This window comes from Protopterus annectens, chromosome 16.part0, assembly GCF_019279795.1.
Source record: "Protopterus annectens isolate FY-2018-M chromosome 16.part0, PAN1.0, whole genome shotgun sequence".
Lineage (NCBI taxonomy): Eukaryota > Metazoa > Chordata > Ceratodontiformes > Protopteridae > Protopterus > Protopterus annectens.
Window position 1 is genome coordinate 416,429,489 of NC_056750.1, and position 22,602 is coordinate 416,452,090.

The following is a 22,602-nucleotide window of genomic DNA, read 5'->3' on the forward strand; positions in this document are numbered from 1 at the left end:
AAAATTTGGGTAGGCTGCACTTGTTACTGTGATGTGTGTGTGCAAGGAGAATGTAGCTTGTGTGGTGGTGTTGTGTGTGTTTTTGTATGTAGTGTGACCTAAGGGTTAGAATATTTAAGTAGGGGGGTGCAGGGGGGCTTGCCCCCTTGCTTTTATGTAGGACAGAGCATGTGTTTGTGTGTGGGAAGGAAGGTGTGTGTTTGTGTACACCAGAAGCGGTAATTCAAAATCTGCGGTATGCAAGATTTTGAATTTCATGCTTCTGAGTTTTTATTCTTTTCAGGTTTCCACTTTATAGCCTCGACATACTGAATTTCGATATTTCAGTATTTTGAGGTTATAAAGTGAATCCATATATATATATATATATATATATATATATATATATATATATATATATATATATATATATATATATATATATATATATATCTATAGATATATATATAGATATATATCTATAGATATATGCGGTGGTGCTGCGGTAGCATTGTTGCCTCACAGTAAGATGTTGTCCTGTTCGATTCTCAGCTAGAGCGTCTTCTGTGTGGAGACATGCGTGAATGGGCGTACCTTCTTTGAAGGTTGTGCGTCAGAGCTGGCAACTTCGCACGTAAAAATCTACTGCCAATCATTAGCGGACCGGAGTTCCGCTGTGGTGAAACCCTAACCGGGAAAAGCCGAAAGACACAACAACATACATATATATATATATATATATATATACATACACACACACACACACACACACACACACACACACACACACACATTATACATACATATATATATGTATATATGTATATGTATATGTGTATATATATATATATATATATATATATATATATATATATATATATATATATATATATATATTCTAACCATAATCCCTCTCCTGGTACTGGTGTGCAAACGTGAAAATATGAGAGCTGCAATGTCTTCCTCTGTGGGTGTCCATGTCCTTGCATATGCTCCATGAAGGGGGATGCATCAAAGTGGAATGGCAAAGCACATGTCCCAAGTTCATATATTGCATACCATGTACCTCTCTATCCAGAACGTGCCAGACAGCTTCCCTTCCCCCAGGATGGGCAAGCCAGCACTGTCTGCTCACTCCCACATTTCCTACTAGGCTCAGACAGTGTCCAATCCAAGAAATTTGTCTCAAGTGTTACGGCTTCATTTCCTTACACTGTGGAGCAGGGGTAGAAAATATATGTATATAGCATTTTAAGTGAACTGTCTTTGTCTTAATATGACTGAAATAGGTAAACTTTATTTTCCTTTCACAGGCACTGCTTTAGAAGAATGGAAGAGAAGCCAAGGCAGAATGACAGGGGCCAGTTGTCTGGCCACAAGGTGTTAAGGGTGTGCATCTGTATTTGTGGTCAGAGCTGAAGCACTTTGTGCATAGCGCTTTTTAACTGTAAGAAGTGGTATTCTATAGTTTCAAGAAAATGACTTTGTTTTGTTTCCCAACTCGTACAGAAGATATTTTTATTTTAGATCCAAAACATAGAATTGAGGGGAGCCAGATCAGACAACTGCACCAGGTACTAGAGAACTCAGGAACGGTTGTGATGTCACTAAAAAAGGAATACCCTTTCTGATAATAGGAGTGCGTACAGTCTACCCCTCCCAACCAAATCTGCCTTCCAGGAAAACAGAATAGAGAGCCCCCAAGTCTTGGACATTGTTATACATCTTCTTGCAATCACTAAGAAAAACAGTGCTCACCTAAGAGGCTGGAAAATATGCTGTGATAAAGAATGGTGCATAAATGGAATCAAAAGTGGGTATAAACCTCAAACTATAACAAAAATGCTAAAAATAAGGTTGTGCAATAAATGTGAGAAATGTACCCCCACTGATGTCAGAGTGATATGATCTTAAAATCGTAAAAAGGAGTTAAAAGTTAAAGTTTCAATCAGCTATTAAAAGAGACTCTGCTTCATGGTATAATTCTATGGTACCAAGCATACACATTATATTATTCTTCTGGTGCTATAATCAAACTACAAAGAATAAATGGAAAAGTCCTATATCCAGGAGAGATGTTTTAACTTATTAATTGCAAAGTGGAAAGAGCCTTTCAATGTGAATTTCCAGTTATCACTGCTATTTGGTAAAACAGTGAATTACTGCATATAATTCCTGGACTGCTATATTAGAAAACAAGATCTGTGCCACAATTTAGACCAACTTAATATGAAAATATGCACCCAGGAACTAGAACTACCTCTTTCCAATTAAAAAAATCACATTTACCAGCTTTTTACTGAGAGTTTCCTTTTCATTTAATAATCCATCAGACTCTTTTAACTTTGTATTCAGATCCTGCAGTCTATGATCAAGTTCGGTAATCTATAGGAATAAAAAAAAAAACAGGTAATTTTTCCATACAATATTTACATTAAAAACACCTTGTGTACATTTAATTCTGAAATTCTGCTATGATGGACACATGGTGCTCTGCAAAAAAAGTAAAGAAATATATGAAAATTAAGGCATAGTAACACTAACACATTGTTCTAAATATCTTTTTCCTTTGACAGACAGATTAATTGGGCTGGCCAAGGGTTTTTTTCTGCCATGACCCGAGTATAAAGCAGACAAACTCTGCAAGACATCATACTCAGTTGTAACCTACAGTACAGTAAAATGTTTACAAATCAATAAGTATATTCATTTGGACTGGGGGGGGACGTTGCAGTGCTGTGGAGCATACTAAAGGAGTTTCAAACATTTTCAGGATGCAAAAGTGGTGAAGCTGAAACAAAAGCAGTGGCAGTGAGTTGTGTGCCCGCATGGGAATTAGTTCAGCAGTGTCCATACTTGTGAGGATATGATGGAATTAAGTATTTACGAGCATGGATTGAAGGTGATGCCAATGTGGCGGCTGGAGGTGTGTGGGAAGAGACCAAACAAGGGATGGTGCAAGGAGTGAGAAGGTGGAAGCTCTGTTGTACGGCTACTGATGGTGGGATGCAGGAAGTTTAAGTGTTTTTGGTCCCTTTGGTCTTGTATACAGTTCAGACATGTTTCTGCCAATCAGAGGAGAAGTTGTTGATAGTAATTAGTGGGGAGCAGGGGGATTTTGTCTGGGAGGGGAGGACAGCTTAAGTCAAGTGGGATGGGCTTGTTTGTCCAGTGGAGGAGTATGGATTGTGAATACCCGATTTGAAGGGGTATTTTGGCATGGTGCAGTTGGGGCACCTGTGCATGGCACAAAAAGGAAGCTGTAATTCAGAATGGAAGGGGATGATGGAGAAGCAGGGGGAAGGTCCGGGTGGCAGGGAGGGACTGAGAGTTTGGATGCAGGACTTTGTGGAGAACGGCAATAATCATATAGGATGTTATATTCATAGAGTAGCAGATGGTATTCTAGGGGCTGTACAGTAAAACATACTCAGCTGTAACCTACAGTACAGTAAAATGTTTACAGATCAAGAAGTGTATTCATTTGGAAGGGGGGGATTGCAGTGCTATGGAGCATACTGAGACCATTTAAAACCATTTCAGGATGCAAAACTGGTGAAAATGAGAAGAAAAATGAGTGGCGGTGAGTTGTGTGCCCATGTGGGATTTTGTTCAGCAGTGTCCATACTTGTGGAGACATGATGGAATTAATCATTTATGAACATGGATTGAAGGTAATGCCGATGTGGTGGCTGGGGGAGTGGGGAGGGGAGATTTGGAAGATGGGGTGACTGCAAATGGGGATGTGGGCAGAAGGCAAGAGGGGGCGGGAGCATGTGGGGAGGCTGGCAGGAGAGCAAAGGTGTTGGGAGCAGGTAACTGGACATGGAGGGGTAGTGGACTGGGAGGATGCCGGGAACTTGCTTGGACTGCAGACTGGAGATTGCCTTCCACATTAGGGATTGATGTTGGAGTGCAGGCAAGGAGAGGAAGGTTGGGGGGGGGGTCTTAGACAAAAGAGCAACACTGATGGAGTTCTTGGTGGAATCTAGAACAGAGGTTGCCATTGGGAAAGGAGTGATTGGTGGAGCATGCAGAATATTGCATGATAATTATGGGGGTTGATTGGAGAGGGTTGGTAAGTGTTGGGGGAGAGGTTGTGTGATGCCTATGCCCTGGCCCAGCAATCAAGAAGCCTCAATCCTCACCACTAACACCAGTGAAGGCATCTCATATGAGAGGAAAGGATAACAAATACACACAGTAAAGTGCAATTTTCCCTAAGGGCACACAGAGATCACAGTCAGTCTGGGGCTGGTCGCTCCCTTGCTCCCCAGGTCCCCAATAAGATACATCACTGGCACAGTTATAGAGTTCAGATCTCAGCCTAGCTGGGCAAGCTAAAATCTCCAGCAACCTCTCTGTCCAACCAGTGCTTCATGTCCCTGCCCAAGTAGCTGACACACACACACACACACACACACACACACACTTTGAGTTAAGAGTTTACACAACCATACAGACACTTCAGGGAAAGGCTGGCATAGGTTCTCCAGCTGTGCCCCTTTTACCCAGACTATACGGTAGTACCCTGCCACCACCCAGCTAATAATTATCAGCTACTCAAAGGCCCTTAAAAGGGTGTCCAATTATTACTGTGCAATATTATTATCCAATTGGTAAATGTGACTAATCAGTCAAAGCTTATTTGGATCGACTTGGACAGTAAACTCTATAAACATGCAATGCACTCTAGAGCTTAAATTATCACTACACAAACCAGCCACAGTTAAAAGGTTGTAAAATAGTTAATAAATAATTAAAACAACAAGACAATACTTTCTACTACACAGTCAGTGCTAGTCAGGAGTTCAGAGGTCACACAGAAATACTTAAAATAATTCAGTAGTACAGTTCTGACATCACAGAAAAACACAGTCTAATCTTTCTAGCTCTAGCTATCTCTAAAAGAAAACACAAGTCTAAGATAACTTACATAAGACAACAGGCAGAGTGCTGCGAGTTGGATGATCAAGACTAAAATGCTTAATGCCTTCTGATTCTCTCTATTTAAATTGAAATTGCAGTTCTGATAAAGATTACATCATTCTGTTACACTTTCCTGAAGTTCCCAGGCTACACATTAACTGATTTACATTCTTAACATCCTCCCTTTTGTTATCTTGCAGTTGGTCAGGAACATAGCAATAAAAATACATTTGCATGTTTAAATCTAGCAATTTAACTCCTGCTTGAAACAATAGAAAGAATTTTTTCATCTAGACGTTTCAGCACCACTGTCTACTTGAAAGGGTCACCACATGCTTTACTTTGGTCAGTAGAGTGCACTGTTGTCACATTTATTTTCATTTCCACATGTAATATTTAAGACAACAAGCCTGTAGTTTACATTCATATTTACAAATTACAGAATTATCTGCAAAATTCTATCTGGTTAGGCTGGCAGCCTTCACAGGCTGGATGGGCAGTTTGCAGGGAGGCAATGGGGGGATATGTGTACGTCTCCTGGATGTGCAGCAGAGTCTGGAGGATTTGGAATCTTTGCCTGGAGGTGTTTGCATAGATATTTTTGTGCTTTAAGTGGGTTCCAGGGAATCTTTCCTCAGGTGGATGGCAGATGTTGGGGGATGTGGTGGAGAAGAGGGAGGTGGCTGGGAACATATTTTCTGGCAGTGTAATGAGTTGGCCAACTTTGGAGATTCCCTGCAGGCTGCTCTGTCGGACATGCTTGGTGAGTGCGTTGGAGTGACTGGGGAGATGATTTTTTGAGCTATGGTGCAGAGTTGGAATTGCCTGGACGTGGTAGGGCTTTGCTGGGTCTAGTTGTGATGGCTGCCAAGAAGGAAATGGCTGGAAGTTGGAAGTCGCGGTCTGGATCAACTTTGCTGGAAGTAAAGATAGTGGTAGAGGTGGAATGGCTGGAGCTGGGATTGTTGGAGGGGGGTGGGAGTAGGTTTCACGGGATGGAATGGGAGGTGTGGGACCACTGCATGCGGAAGAGGGGTGATGTTTGAGGGAGGGCAGGATCTGTGTGAGCTATGTGGTGGCTTGCTGACAATGACTGGATATGTTGGAAGTGATGTATAGTGTTTGCAGCTACAGCTGTGTTGGCACGGTTTGTAAAGTATAATGTTTGCAACTGGGACTGTGCCGCTATGGTTTGTTTTCATTTATATGACTGTAGAACTGTCAATGTCACACGTGATAGTTTAATAATGATGTTTCTTGTAAAAAAAAACAAAAAAAAGCATATTCATCCATTTTCCATTACCCACTTTATGTTATTTATTCATTTAGTATGGTAAAATGGACAACTAGGGCTCCATTTTAATCACAACTTAGTTACTAGATGTTCTAAAAGAAGATTAAAATGCAGAACATGCAAGAAAGTATGACAGGTTATGGTAACAGTAAAATGCAAGAAAACAAGTAATGGCTAAGTGCTAGACAGTATAGTTATGGTACTACATCATGAACACTATAACTAGACAAAGAAATCAAGAGACTAATGCATAGTATACAAAATTATTTCCTTGTGCAGTAACTTGTTAAAAATGACAGAACTATCTATGCAACAGTAGTAGCATTCAGAGCAGAAATAATTGATTTTTTTAGGCAAAGTTCAAAGGACAAAACCACCACTGTAACAGGTACAAGCATGCAAAACCTGAAGGTAATGCTACTCAATGCTATGAGTCTAAACCTCAAAATGCACTCTCTCGAAGGCACTCCTAAAAATGGAGAACATCGATATCTGTGCAGTAACTGAGACCTGGTTCAAGGCTCCAGAGAGCACTCCTGCAATACCAGGCTACCACTCTTACCACACTTTTCGGCCACCGAAACACTAAAGGTGGAGGAGTGTCAATATTCACCAAGGATATTCACACCACCAGGCTAGTTGCCCAACACAATGCATCTGAAATTCACCAGGTGCAACTAACACTAGGTAAGACTGCAATCCAAATTGTAGCTTGCTACAGATCCCCCACCATACCCCAAGATTCTCACTACACCTTTCTAAACATAATGGAAAATATTAAGATAGAACCAAACACCCTAATACTGGGTGATTTTAACTACCCTGCCATTAACTGGGAAAACTACTCATGTACCAACACCTTTGCCCAACGGTTCTTGGAATTCATAAATTCCAACGCCCTGGATCAACTAATCCATAGTCCCACCAGGGGCTCCAATATCCTAGACCTGGTCATTACCAATATGGGAAATCGATGCTTCACACATATGGTCACCCCCTCGTTAGTCAGGTCTGACCATAAGCTAATCACCCTTAACATCCACATCCCATCCCTACCCCCCCAGTAAGGAAACCTCCATAAAAAACTTCTCCAAAGCCAACTTCATACTACTCACATCAGAAGTGACAAACTTCATGACACCCATGCAGACGGGAACTGAAAGTTCAACTGCTGAATCCTACTCTAAGGCACTGTACAAGCACATCCACTCATGCATGAATCGTGCCATCCCAAATAGAACCAAGATGCTCTCATCCAAAAAATGGAAGCCAATCTGGTGGTCCCCTGCCATAAACAAACTTTACAACAAAAGGAAGAAACTGTTGCAGAAAAGAGGAAAATCCCAGGATGCAAAAAACTCCCTTACCAGCCTCAGTAAGAAACGGAAATCCCTCATAAAATCCTCCAAAGCTAGTTACGAAAATAAAATTGCCAAAGATTCCAAAGACAACCACAAGGCATTCTATAACTATGTCAAGAATCTAAATGGCAATGCTCAGATCTGCTCTGAGCTAAAACAGAATGGCATTAAATATACTGATCCCAAGGATATTGCCAATATCCTGGCAGATCGATTCAGTGCCAACTTCACCCCCCTCTCACCCCCTAAATGGCCTATCTCAATACCGGAAGATTGCCAAATTCCGGTAATAACGGCCACACAGGGAAAAAACGCACTCTCCAAAGCTAAGAATACAGCATCCATGGGACCAGATGACATCCTGGGCTGTGTAGGTTCATAGGTTCATAGGTTCATACTAGGCTATCTGCCCTAGGGCATTTATAAGCCTAGCCAGAGTGTGTTTGGCTTTCGCCACCCATTTTAAATTAATTTTGCTATGCCTTTTTTTGAGGTTAGTATACTGTGCCTCTGTCTAACAGTGACACAGAAGTGATAGCCGGGGTAAACCTATGATCTCCCATCCACTCATCAAGATTCCTCTTGAAGAGAGTCAATGTGAGACTCTGCCTAACCTGGACTGGGATTTTATTCCAGAGTGAAGGGAGCCTCTGGGTTATGAATCTGTCCCTCCAGCATGTCCTATTTATTTCAGTGCTGAGGTTCAAGTCTCTCGAGCGCGTAGCTCGATGGGATTAGGATTTTCTGAGGTGCAGCATGTCCATTAATTCTGGGTTGGACATGGCTTTATACGTCAGGCACAGATCGCCTCTGAACAGGCGGTATGCCACTGAGTAGAGCTGGAGTTTCTTTAACCGGGCAGCATATGACATCTGTTTGAGCCCTTTGATCCCCTTGGTGAGGTACTTTTGGGGTCTTTCCAGTTGCTGCAGGTGTCTGGTAAGGTACATCCCAAAAGGGGCATTGTACTCAATTATGGGCCTGATGAGGGATGAGTAAAGAGGCACGATGACCTCCCGTGATCTAGATGTGAATCCCTTCATGATTAGGTGGGTATATAAAATGTTTTTCTAACCACTTTGGCCACGTGGTTGTCAAATGAGAGATTGCTATCAACTTGGGTCCCCAGGTCCCTAATGACTTCTTCTGTACTTAATGGATTACCAGCTATGTGGTAATTTGTGGGCACTTTGTTTTTGCCAAAGGGGATGACTATACACTTTTTGGCGTTTAGCTTGAGGCCATGGCTCTGGCACCAGTTGTCTGTTTCTATGAGGCCCTTTTGGAGGATGCTTGTGTCGGCTGGAGAGTTGATTATGGCGCCCAGTTTGCAGTCATCTGCGAACTTGGTCAGCCACAGTCCTTCCGTGTTGGCCTGTACAGCCGAGAAATATATACCGAACAAGAGAGGTCCCAGGACTGAGCCTTGTGGGATGCCACTTGTAACTGGTTTGGAGTCTGACATGGCTCCAGCAATTCTAACCATGTGGGGTCTGTCCTTGAGCCAGTTTGCAACCCATCTAGTGACATAGGGGTTTATATTTAAGCTGGTGAGCTTATCTATAATGCCCGAGTGGGGTATTCTATCGAAGGCTTTTGCGAGGTCCAGGTAGGCTGTGTGGACCACCTTCCCTCGCCAATGGCCTTGGTGACTGTTTCAAAGAAATCGACCAGGTTTAAGAGGCAGGATCTGCCCTTAACAAAGCCAAACTGGGTAGGATCCAGTGTCTGTAGGTCCCCAATATCTTTATTTATGAGGTCCATGATGATCCTTTCCATAGCTTTGCAGACCAAGCTAGTCAGGCTTATGGGGCGATAGTTTCCAGGATCCGTTGAGGCACCACCTTTGTGGAGAGGGACCACTGTTGCTGTACGCCACTCTTTGGGTACATATCCTGTAGTAAGGCTAAGATTGAACAGTAGTTTTATGTTTGGGTTTAGCTCTTCTTGAGTTCATGTAGGACACAGCCCGGGACACCATCTGGTCCAATTGATGCTGTGTTTTGCTTTGGAGAGGCGGCCCTACCTGAGCATCTGAGATGTCAGGGGCAGCACTCTGTTGGGATAGATATTTGCCCTTTGGTGGGAGAGGGGAGAAGTTTGCACTGAACCTGTCAGCTAGGATGTTGGCAATGTCTGTGGGCTCGTGTATTTTTGTCATTTTGGACTAATTCTGAGCATATCTGGGAATTCCCACCCAGGTTCCTAACATAACTAAAGAAAGCCTTGTGATTATCCTTAGTGTGCTGTGCAATTTTTCTCTAGAAGCTGGTCTTAGACGATTTTATGAGTGCCCGTAGTTTTTTGCTAATACTGATCAGAGATGCCTTCCCTTTTGGGATTTTGCTCTATCATGTAGCTTCCTCCTTCTATTGTATAGCTTGTTTATGGCTGGGGTCCACCAGACAGGACGCCTGCCTTTGGAGGATTGGGTCTTGGTTTTATTTGGGATTGCATGATCCATGCATTCCTGAAGGTGTTCATAGAATGCATTTATAAAGGATTCTGCAGTCTGGGCGTATTTTCCACAGACCCGGGGGTTTGAAGGATTCCACCTCGGTTTTGAGGAGTGTGAAATTTGCTTTAGAGAAGTTTTTCACTGTGGTATTCTGGGCAGGGGTGGGGTTGGGATGTGAATATCCAGTGAGATTAGTTTATGGTCTGATCTTACCAGTGAGGGATACACTTCTGGTCTGGAGCATAGTGTCCCCATGTTGGTGATGATCAGGTCCAGTATGTTTTCCCTCTTGTGGGAGTGGTAACAAGTTGTTCCATAGCATTTGAGTTTATAAATTCTAGGAACCTTTGGGCTAGGGTGTTGGAGCTAGAGTAATGCTCCCAGTCTATGTTTGGGTAGTTGAAGTCGCCCAATATAATGGTGTTTGGAGAGACCTTCATATTTTCCAGTATTGTCAGGAAGGCCAAGTGGGGTTCCTGTGTTTGGGAGGGTGGTCTGTAGCAGGCTATAAACTGGAAGGCAGCTTTACCCACAGTTAGTTGCACATGGATAGTCTCTGATGCTGCGTGCTGTGCCACCAACCTGGAGGTGTGGGTATCTTTGACGAATATTGATACTCCCCCTCCTTTTGTGGTTCGGTCCAAGTTTTGGGGACGAAAAGCATGGTATGAGGTATAACCTGGTAGTGCTGGGGTGCTCTCGGGAGCCTTGAACCAGGTTTCTTTTACTGCACAGATATCGATGTTCTCCATGCTAAGGAGAGTTTCGAGTGCATGCATCTTGAGGTTTAGACTTCTGGCGTTGAGTAGCATTACTCTTAGTTTCTTATCCCTTGTGATACCTATGGAGGTGGGTTTGTCTTTTGAGCCTTGCCTAAAAAGGCACTATGGGGGTAGCAAGAGCCTTTGCCAATATCCGAAAGCCCAGGGGGTGACAGGTGCAAGCTGTCCCTAGCGAAGCATCGTGGCTTGTCAAGCATGTCATCCCAGGCTGACAGGCATTGGATCCCCTTTGAATGACACCAACACTTAAGCCAATTGTTGAAATTGATCATCTTGTCTTCATATTGTGGCATCATTCTTGGTGAGGGTAAGATGCTACTCAAGGTCAGGGTCATACCGGCCTGGGCTACATGCTCAGAGAGCTCCTCTATGTCTCTTTTCATGTAGTCCAGGGAGGTACGTCTCAGGTCATTCACACCAGCATGGACAATGACCGAGTCATATTTGTACTTGACTTGGAGTGACCTGAGTGCTTGTGTTATGTGGCGGATCCTAGCGCCCGACAGGCAGCTCACCGTGACCTTCTCCTTGTTCAGCCTGGTGAGCGGGACTTCAGTGTGCCTGACGATAGAGTCGCCTATTACAAGTGTATCAGGTGTGTTGTTTAGCCTTAAGGGCTGTGACTGTTCGGCACACTGGCTTTGTGAGTTATGTGTTGCACGTGTTTTGTTTTGGGGTAGCGGTTGCTTGGGTGTCTGCTTTGGAGGTCTCTGCTGCTTAGGCAGATTTTTATTTAGAGCCTCCGAGTATGTTTTTGTGTGTTTGTGTGTTTGGTTTGTTGTCGTGGTAGGTCTATGTGAGACTGGAATTGTAGTGAGTGTGGTTTCCTTCTCCTCCTGACTGGTTACGCCAGTACTGAGTTGAGAGAGCTTAGCCTCCAGTTTGGCTATATGGCTGCATCTCGCACATGTGTTGGAATTTGTTGGGAGGAGGAGAGGGTTGTCTGTGTACATGAGGCAGTTGTAACATTGCCTCAAGATTCCCAGATTCACCTGCTGGACCGGAGAGGAGATTGACAACTGACCTTTGGACATGCTAGAATAGTATTGGGAATTCCTTTATAATTGAAAAAAGGGCCAATGGGGAACAAGGTACTCAAGGGGAGTTTGTGAGGGTGTAGTGCTTTTAATTTTTTAGAGCTGACTTATATAATTGCTTTAGTGAGCAAGTGCCAGGTAACTTAAATGCAATGTGTTACAGGTAACTTAAATGCAAAAACGACAAACAGTAACTTTCTTTCAAGTGAAACAAGGAAATAAGTACAGTAAGCAATGCAGATATCTCTAGGGATCCACAGAAGTGCTAAAAGGCCGTGTTTTAGGTGGAATTAGCGTTTCAGGGAAATAAACAAACAACAAGCATACAAATAAAGCTAGATTCAGCAGGCCTGGATCTAGTCTATGCTACAGCAAACAAGGTGTACCAATTTCAGTAAGAAACAGTTAGAATATGCAGGCACTATAAGCCTTTAACCAGAAATTCCCTGCTCAGAAGGGCAGAGTCCAGCCTCTCCTCCCACAAGAGTGCAGACCACAATCCTTCTTAACGTAAAATAACTGGCCTGAAGCCCAAGTGCTTAAACCAGAACTAATACACTTTTAGAATAACAGACACTGAGCTCTCAATCAGCAGTTCCTAACTTAGAAGGATGTAAGCTACCTGTCCTGCCACCACAGTGCAGGCCACAAACCTTCCTAGTGTAAAACAACTGGTCTGAAGCCCAAGTGCTTAATCCAAAAGACTTAGAAATGATAGCTACACTTTAATCAAGTTACTACCAGCAGTAATAAATACAACTGAATACTTTAAAGAATGCCTGGATTAGTGCTCAAGTTATACAAACAAAGCTAGATTCAGCAGGTCTAGATCTAGTCTATGCTATAGCAAACGAGGTGTACCAATTTCAGTAAGAAGCAGTTCAAATATGCAGGCACTATAAACCTTTAACCAGAAATTCCCAGCTCAGAAGGGCAGAGTCCAGCCTCTCCTCCCACAAGAGTGCAGAACACGAACCCTCAATGTAAAATAACTGGCCTCAAGCCCAAGTGCTTAAACCAGAATTAATACACTTTTAGAATAACAGACACTGAGCCCTCAATCAGCAGTTCCCAACTTAGAAGTGTACTACATGAACTACAATATTAACTGGCACCTCACCTAACTGTCATTTTTAATCATAGCCTCACCTCAGGTTTCGTACCCACTGAGTGGTGCAGAGCTACAGTTATCCCACTCCACAAGGGGGGATCCACCTTGGATCCTGGAAACTACCATCCCATCAGTCTGACAAGCCTTATCTGCAAGGCCATGCAGCGTATTATCATGGAACTTATAAACAAAGACAGTGGCAACCTTCAAACACTGGACCCCACCCAGTTTGGGTTCGTGAAGGGCCGATCTTGTCTCCTGAACCTGAATGACTTCTTCAAATTAGTCTCCAGAGCCATGGACAAGGGTAAGGTGGTCCACACAGCCTATCTAGACCTTGCCAAGGCCTTTGACACCATCCCCCACTCTGGAATCATATATAAACTTACTAAGCTGGGCATTAATCCCTATGTCACCCAATGGGTTGCTAACTGGCTTACTGATAGAACCCACACTGTAAAAGCAGCCGACTCCAAATCCAGCTCCAGACAAGTGACAAGTGGAGTACCTCAGGGTTCAGTCCTGGGACCGCTCTTGTTTGGCATCTACTTCTCTGAAGTACAGGCCGACACTAAGGGACTCTGGCTAACAACGTTCGCAGATGACTACAAACTGGGAGCCATTATTGAATCCCCAAATGATGTGGATACTCTACAAAAGGGCCTTACAGAAACAGATGCTTGGTGCCAGAGCCATGGGCTCAAGCTCAATGCCAAGAAATGTATAGTTATCCCCTTTGGGAAAAAACATGTATCTGTGAATTACCATATAATTGGCAGTACACTAAACACCGAAAGTGTGATAAGAGACTTAGGGACACAGGTGGACAGTGGTCTCACCTTCGATAACCACATCGCCACAACAGTTAGGAAATCCTTCTATGTGGCACACCTCATCACTAAGGTCTTTTCATCCAGAAAAAAGGAGGTCATTGTCCCACTGTACTCATCCCTCATTAGACCCATTATAGAATAGAACGCCCCATTTGGTATGTACCTCTCAAGACATCTGCAACAACTGGAAAGGCCGCAGAAATACCTCACTAAAAGAATCACAGGCCTAAAGCAGATGCCCTACCCTGACCGCCTTAAAAAAACAGCTATACACTGTCACATATCGTCTACTCAGAGGCAATCTCTGCTTAACATACAAGGCCATGTCAAACCCAGAGCTGTTGGACATGATACACTTAAAGAAATCCCAATCCCTCAGAGCCACACGCTCCAGGGATCTAAACCTTGTCATCACAATAAACAAAACATGCTGTAGGGATAGGTTCCTGACCCAGAGACTCCCCAGACTCTGGAATATATTGCTCATACATGTCAAGCAGAGTGCATCTTTGGCCCTCTTCAAAAGGAACCTTAACGATTGGATGGGAGAAAGGAAATTCACCCCAGGATCACGCCAGTTGCCTTTGCTAGACAGGGGTCAAGGGAAGTAAATAGTTTGGGAAGAAATAGCCAGGGAATTGTTATGGCTAGGCTTGTATAGGCCCTAGGGCTGATAGCCTAGTAACAACCTATGAACCTATATGCTGTAAAGACAGAAATACAAAATACTATTTCCATGCATCTTACTCTGCTCAGTACACAGTGCATTAAGTGGAACTATCCAGAGAATAAAACAGATAGTGTAGTAGCTAAGAAGCAGGCATGCAGTGTGTGGAATGGGAAACATCAGGTTATGGATCCAATGCAACTTCATATATACTGATGTAGTAGGTAAAAGATGAACTGTTTAGAGAAAGAAGCAAAAGTATGTAAAGTACTAAGGATGCCTGGGAAGGACTTCCAGACCACATGTTCCTTAATGGGAGGGGGAGAAAGCCCTGCCAGCATACTCTTGAGTTTCTGAGAATGAAAGGAGTGATCAGAGGAGTCAGAAAAAAATGAGACACATCTGCTGAAAAGGTTGAGGACCTTGTGTACACTAATGAACAAACTGATTCTTATGGGAATCAGTAGCCAGTCAATTTATTTGCAAGGCAGTAACATAGCTTTTTCTCCCTAGCATTTCAGTATATCAAATGGCTTCACATGGAAACAAGTACACAACTTTCACCAAAATCAGTATTTAGACACTTTCTTTCTTTTTTGAGAATTGAATTTTTTTGCCCAGCTGAATAAAATGGAAACACATTTTATTTTGAAGTTAAATCCAATGTTACCAATAGGATTAAATAATGAAGTAGATTGGTCTTGCTTAAATGCCATATTAATATGTTTTGCTAATATCAACATTCTTCACTTTGGTTAGTGTTTGTAATTAAAGTGATAATTGTTAGATTTAATTAACAGACTGAAGACAGAAAAGAGAAAAAAATTCTATAAGGTAATTCGGGGGAAGGTGTACATCTGTCTCCTCATGAAGGCATCTGACATGCCAAAGCATGAAGGAGAATATCAAATTCGTTGGAACTTCCATTTTGATGTGGATTTTCATTTTTTTATTTTTGTGGTGAAAAACAGAAAATGGCTAATGAAAGTTTAACTAATACACCTGTGATATCACAAGAAGATTTGTCAGAGAATGGATTTTAAACATGTTTTATCTAACCGTGACCTGAAGTGTGCCAAGAAACATTCCTTACTGGACAATACAGAAGGAACCATAAGTGCTACATTGCAGACAAAGCCAAGTTATTGATGTTAACTACCAAACAGCTTATCCTGTCTGGCATTTCATTTTCCAACTACACTCTTGGATTTGTGGGATAGCTGGATGAAAATTAGCTTAGACTGCTCCAAAGAAGGAATGAAAATGTTTGAGTTTGACTCATGTAAGCACAATAAAGTTGTCAGTGATATTCAGAAGTAGGAGTCCAAACTTAAAAGTGAAGTACAACAATATTTATTTAGATCAAAATTAGTTAAGGTAATGGATAAATGTAAAAAGGTTGAGTCAGCACTTGCAGAGAGAATGAAAAAACTCCCGAGGGACCAACACAGTTTTGATGACAACAAGCTGTTATTTTGGCAATGACATAAAACTATGTGGGACAGTGATACAGCAAGAAGAACTTGGTCATCTACTACAGCAGCATCTCTATATCAGAAAATCACTCAGAGGTGTCTTCATTAGGGAAAGAAGGTCAACGTTCTGTTTCATTTGAAGGTGGTACCAGTGAAGCATTAGCCATGGATGAGAACAGTTGAGGAAGAAATGTTCCTCCTAGAGGAGCAACGCAAGGTCAGCATGCAAGGAGAAACCAAATGCGATAGCCTATTAAGTGGGCAAGCATTGCTGGCATTCATCAGACTATGCTTTTGATTAAGCTTTTTTCCAAACAACTTTATTAAATCAGTTAAGACATGGCCAAACAATAATTAACAGAAAATAAAACAAACCATTTTTTTTTTTTCCATTTACATACATAGTTACAAAGAAAAAGAAGTGTGATATATCATCAATCCAACATTAAATTGCTGAATTAGTCTTCGGTGGTGGTGCTGCAGTAGCGTTGTCACCTCACAGTTAGACGTTGCCCGTTCGAATCTCAGTTAGAGCATCTTCTGTGTGGCGACATGCATGAATTGGCATTCCTTCGTTGAAGGTTGTGCGTTAGGCCCGGCAAGCCAGCACGTAAAAAATCTGCTGCCAATCATTAGCGGACCGGAGTTCTGCTGTGGCAACCCCTAACCAGGAAAAGCCGAAAGACACAACAAAGTCTTCCCTTAAATCTCAGTCCTTCTCCTGAATATTATTCTGCATACACTATTCCCACAATTTCCATTTAGTTCTATGTAATTTGCTCCTTCCTTTTTCTAAACATCTCTCTTCCAGTTTATTTCCTCCTATTGTTCTCTTGTAAATTGCTTTTCCAGTCTCTCTTCCCAATCTTTTCTAACCTCCTCTGACTGACTCTTACAGTCATCATGCAATATTTTATATGCCGTACTATAATCATCCCTTTAATAGCAGCTTCTGTTCTAGATTCAACAAAAACTCTACCAGAGCTGGTCTGTTGCTTAATATTCCCATATCCTTTTCTCTTTGCCTGTACTCTAGTAGGTAAGGCAGTCTCTAGCCTGCAGTCCAACCATATTTTTTGGCCTCATCCGACTCCATTACCTTTTCCTCTAGTTATCTACATTGGCTCCTTTACCAGTTTTCTCCAGTTAATTCCGCACCCTCTTGCCCGTTTTCTGCACTCCTACTTTAACTCCTTTCTCCATTGTTATGTTGGCTGGGACTCTTATAATACTCACTGCTACATTATTATATAATATTCTGCATGGTTAACATTTTCCTTAAAGACCTGCATCCAAAACCCCACTATTTTATGAACTTCCCCGTTTCATCATCATTATCAACACCCCTTCCCATTTTGAATTATAACCTTCTGCTTGGGATATGTGTATTAACCTTAACTGTGTAGCTCTAAAATATCCCTTCACATCAGGTAATCCCAAATAACATTGTTTTGTTTGGAAGGATCAGTTATCCCCATTAATTCTTGCTTTCTTCCCCTCCCAGATACATTTCTTCAATTTTTTATTAATTGTCCACAACTTCTCCTCTGGTTGACAAAAAATATGCCTGAACTGTAAAGGGACTAAATATTTTTATTATTACTTCTATCTTGCTATCCATTATCCATAAATAAGCCCTTCCAACTTCTCATTTTTTGCATTATCTTTTGTTTAGTCTCTTCCCAACTATCTTTGGCTGCTATAATAGAAGCCATTTTAATTTATACTCAAATAGGTCATCTTATTGTGTCACTATGAATGAGTACAACTTAACTAAATAAGGAATGGGTACGTAATTTAAGGCTATAGCCTTTGTTTCATCTTCATTAACTTTACATCCCGAAAAGACTTGAAACTATCTCAAAATGTTCCACAACACTGACATGTCCTTTTTTGGATTTATTGTGTACAAAACATCATTATCTGCAAATAAAGCCAACTTTTCTTGGTTACCACACCAATTATACCCCTGCATTTCTGAGTCACTTATTTTCTTTGCCAATGGTTCTAATTATAAAACAAATAACAAAGGGGAAAGAAGATACCCCCTGCCCGGTTCCTCTGCTCAACCACAACTTATCAGAGAGGAATGCTCTCACTTTAATGCTTCTCTCTGATACACTAATATTAATTACGAGGCTATATGAAGTATCAGGAAATGTAAATGCTTCCAGTGCCCTAATTAAAATCCCAACTAAGTCTAATACTTTCTCTATGTCAAGACTCAATGACAGCAGCTATATTTTCTTACTTACTGTTTTGCTCTGGATCCCCATTGTTCTCTTAAAAGTTATCATATGTTTGCCTCCCCTTCAAAAAACACACTAATCCATAGCAATACATTTTGGCAACATGTTAGCTATTCTTTTAGCTAATACAGACAAACATTTTACAATCATGGTTTAAAACTAAAATGGGTTTACATGAAGCTGGGTCTGATGGATCTTTACCATCATTAAGAAATATAGCCACCAAAACTTTCTTCCCAAATGTTGGTACTTTCCATCCTTTTTAAATACTGTTAAAAAAATCTTCCACATCATTATCACTTTCTTCCATCATAAATTCCAAATTTCTACAGGACTACCACCTGTTCTTGGGGTTCTTCCTGAATATTGATTATATATCACTGTTTTTATCCCAGCTCCTCCTATATTAACTGTTAGCTGTTAAACCTCATCTGTCTCTAACCCTGGTACAATTAAGTCTTCCATAAATATTTCCACTTGTGTTCCCTCTTGATATCCACATTTCTCTCATTTATACAGATTTTCAAAAAAATAAAAAAATATCTGTAGTATTTCTACAGGTTCTCTGCTAATTTTTCCTGTTATACACTCCTTTACTCTGGCCAGCAGATCTAGGTGACACTCTCTGATACCCTCCCTGTGGGAGGAATAGAAACACCCTGAAGTTTTCAGAAGTTTATTCAGTTAAGCGGTAGACGGATGAGTGTTCTTGTTGAATAAACTACTGGAAACTTCAACAAGGTGTCTTTATTCCTCCCACAGGGAGGGTATCAGAGAGGGTCTCCTAGACCTGCTTTCTAAAGTGATTTTAACTGGGCTTATTTCTTTATACTCTGTTTTATGTTAGTCATGTCACCCTTTGGGTCACAGGTGAGATACCAGACATCACTTCAGCCCTCTGGATTACCTCTGTTTTCTCCTAAAGACCGGGGAAAACCCTTTCTCCATAAACAATAATCCATGACTTGCCACAGTGGTTAAACAAAACCATCCGTGGGTAAATTCTGATATATATATATATATATATATACACACACATATATATATATATATATATATATATATATATATATATATATATATATATATACACACACACACATAAATATATATATATATATATATATATATATATATATATATATATATATATATATTTATATATATATACACACATCTATATATATATATATATATATATATATATATATATACACACACATAAATATATATATATATATATATATATATATATATATATATATATACACACATATATATATATATATATATATATATATATATATATATATATATATATATATATATATATATATATATATATATGTGTGCACACACATACACACACACACACGGATCTACTTTAGTAGATCAAATTACCAAAAATCGGAAATTTATATGATCAAGATGAGAAGATCATAATGTTAAAACAGTGAAAATGTGCATTGCTGAAACTACAAACAACGAAACACAAGTGTACATGTCAGACACCAGTCGGACCTTTTGAATGTAGGTCATGAACACAGATTATATATACCAACTCCAAGACTGCACTACAGTGGGGAAAAGGGTAAATTTCCCGATCCTCACTGTACTGCAATCTCCATTAACAAGTGTTGAAAAGGTACATTTTTAATTTAAATTGTTTAAACGTAGTACTTGCTTTTTGTTTCTGTCCACATTCTCCATACAGTACTTCCAGTGACCGTCAGACATGTGCAGTTGCATTTCATTGTTTGTAGTTTTGGCAATCTATGTCTTCACTGTTTTAACATTAAGGTCTTCTTGTCTCGATGATATAAATTTCGGTTATTTGGTAATTCGATCTACTAAAGTACATCCATACACACAGTTGCGGATTATGGCTATTATACAAGAATATTATTTAAGAAAGAAATTGCTTACCTTTCTTAAAAAATGTTTTTGTGTAAAGGCACTTCAGTTTCCTTCCACGGAGTCTTCTCTTTGCTGACATACTGCGAAAGAGTATGGGACTTTCATTCTCACGCTTGCACAGTACATTAGTGCAAGAGAAACCATGAAATAGAAGCATCTCAGTTGCTTTTTTTTTTTCACTATTTAACAAAAATTAAAAAATTTTACAAGGAACATCACAAAAATATGAAGAAAATCAGGCATGTTTTTGCTTCTTTAGTTCTGCAGAATGTTCCTGATTTCTCTCATATTTTGGAGTGTACCTAGTATAAAATGTGGTTATCTGGCCTATACTAATAGAAAGTCTGTCCACTCAAGGGTACCTTAGCAGACAGACTTTTATAATAGGTATATGCTCAATTTACAACTGGCATGCTGGTTGGGATGTCCAATCAGTATGCTCATTTTTGAATACTAATGATCCTTTATTGTAAAATTTCTGCTAAAACTTTTTGTGCTCTTAACATCAATCTTACTAAACTCATGCATATTATAGACTCTTATTTTCTCTTTAGCACTTTGCATTTGCACCTTTTCTTGTTGTGATATTCCCCTTATTCCACAATACATTAACTTTTGTATGCCCCTCTAATTCCTATTACTTCTTAACCATATCACTTTCTCTTTTACTTATACCCTATTTTAAACTCCATTTTCATTTTATCCTACTCACTAGCTATACCTTCTAAATATATTTCTATGTTCCGTAATACCCCTCAACCTATTCCTTACATTCCTCTCTTTTTAACAGGTAGGTGGGAAATAGCCAGTGTCTCATATTTACTTCATAAACTTGCATTTTTATCTTAGTTTTTATTAGTGCATGATCTGGAAAAGTTAGTGCATATGTATTCAAACTTTTAATTAAATCCCTGCAAAATATAATTTCTATCTAGTTTAGTACAGATATTGTACCCTGAGGAATATGTAAATTCTGTCAAGAGTTCCTACTACTGAGTTCACATCTTCCATACCACAGAATTTTGTACATTCCTTCAGAAATCTACCCTCTTTTGTTATATTTCCCATTCTAGGTCTTCTGATATATCCTCACTATTGCAAACCAAGTTACTGTCCCCACCTATAAGTAATATACCCTGCTGAAAGCCGATTATTTCTCCCAAAATTTTCTTAAGCTCCACAACAGCAGTTTTTGGTAGAATACAAATACATATTACTGCAATCCTCCTCCCTTGCCAATAGCCTATTGCTACCACAAATATACCATTAATGTCTTTTTCCCCTCTTCTATCACTATTGGAGACCCTCTAGCAATTAGTATAATTATGCCCCTCTTCCTTTTTTCCTGATACTCTGCTGAGTTGCCATCCTAAAATCCTTTGTCAAACACATACTCATTTACTTCTAACATCATTTACTACTCTCTCCTCTTTGCCTGTATCTGTAAGGCCATTTATGTTCCAAGATAATATGGATGGATACCATATCCATTATGCTAAAAAGCTACTACACATGCCATTTTTTTCAATGTGTATTCCAACTTTTGTGTTACATTCACACACTGTTAGGCGGGCTGATCAGTTGTTTCTTCTCATCTCCATTTGACCTTATGTCACACATATTTCAAGACTTTTTTGTTTTAATGAAAACCCTCAAACAAAAACTAGATACATCTTCAGAACTCCCACATCCCCTATTACCTTAGAACAAACATAACTATGTACATCTTCAAAAAATGAAGTTTAATCCTCCAGATAGAAAATTGCCTGAAATCAACAGATGCACCCATAGGCATTACCTAATCTAAAATGAAGGCTGCTCCTGCTAAAGCACATGCTACAGCCTGTGTTTCTACTAATACCTATTGCCATCTGTGATTTTCTTATATCTATTCCCCGCCCAGCTATGAAAAACAGTTTTTATGCTTTCAAAAAACAACTTTTAACCCTAAAAAGTGCAAAGACTATATTTAAAAAATAAAAATAACTGCACACTCTCATAATGCATGCATTAAAGTATTAAGGCTGTTAGAGAGGCTGCTTTTTCTTACTCACTTCCCATAGCTTCAACATTTGTTTTTCACTGAACTGCTTGTCATTTTACCTTTAAATTTCAAATTTCCCTCAGCAAAGAATGCTCAGAACTCTCATAATTAATTGCTTTCACCTGCAAACAGCCCTTCTCCATGTAAAAGTAGTCAGCAATGAATTTTTGTATAGTGCATTCAAAACAGAATGTACAACTGACTTCAGCTGCAGACTTCCTGACTACCACTGAACATTTGCTAATGGAATAAACAAGCTAGTATTTGTAGAGATGTAATAAACTTAGCATGCTCATGGCTTTCATAATTTGGTCTTGTTTTTCAAGCCTACTTGTTTACAAAAAATACTTGTTTGCAGTTTAGGTCAAGGGCATTAATCTAGACAATTACTCTTGTAAAAAGAGAAACTATCTTAATTTTACATCTAATATAATCAATCAGTCCACCTTTAGACCCCACTCCTACC

At 40.2% G+C, this 22,602-nt stretch overlaps 1 protein-coding gene across 1 annotated transcript in view; it reads right to left on the bottom strand.

Moving 5' to 3' along the window:
• Nucleotides 1-22,602, bottom strand: part of GOLGA1 (golgin A1) — a 2,378,923-nt gene that overhangs the window by 757,738 nt on the left and 1,598,583 nt on the right. The window contains exon 16 of the mRNA XM_044058132.1: nucleotides 2,269-2,364. Within this exon, the coding sequence (XP_043914067.1) occupies nucleotides 2,269-2,364 (96 nt within the window). The remainder of the gene's footprint in view (nucleotides 1-2,268; nucleotides 2,365-22,602) is intronic.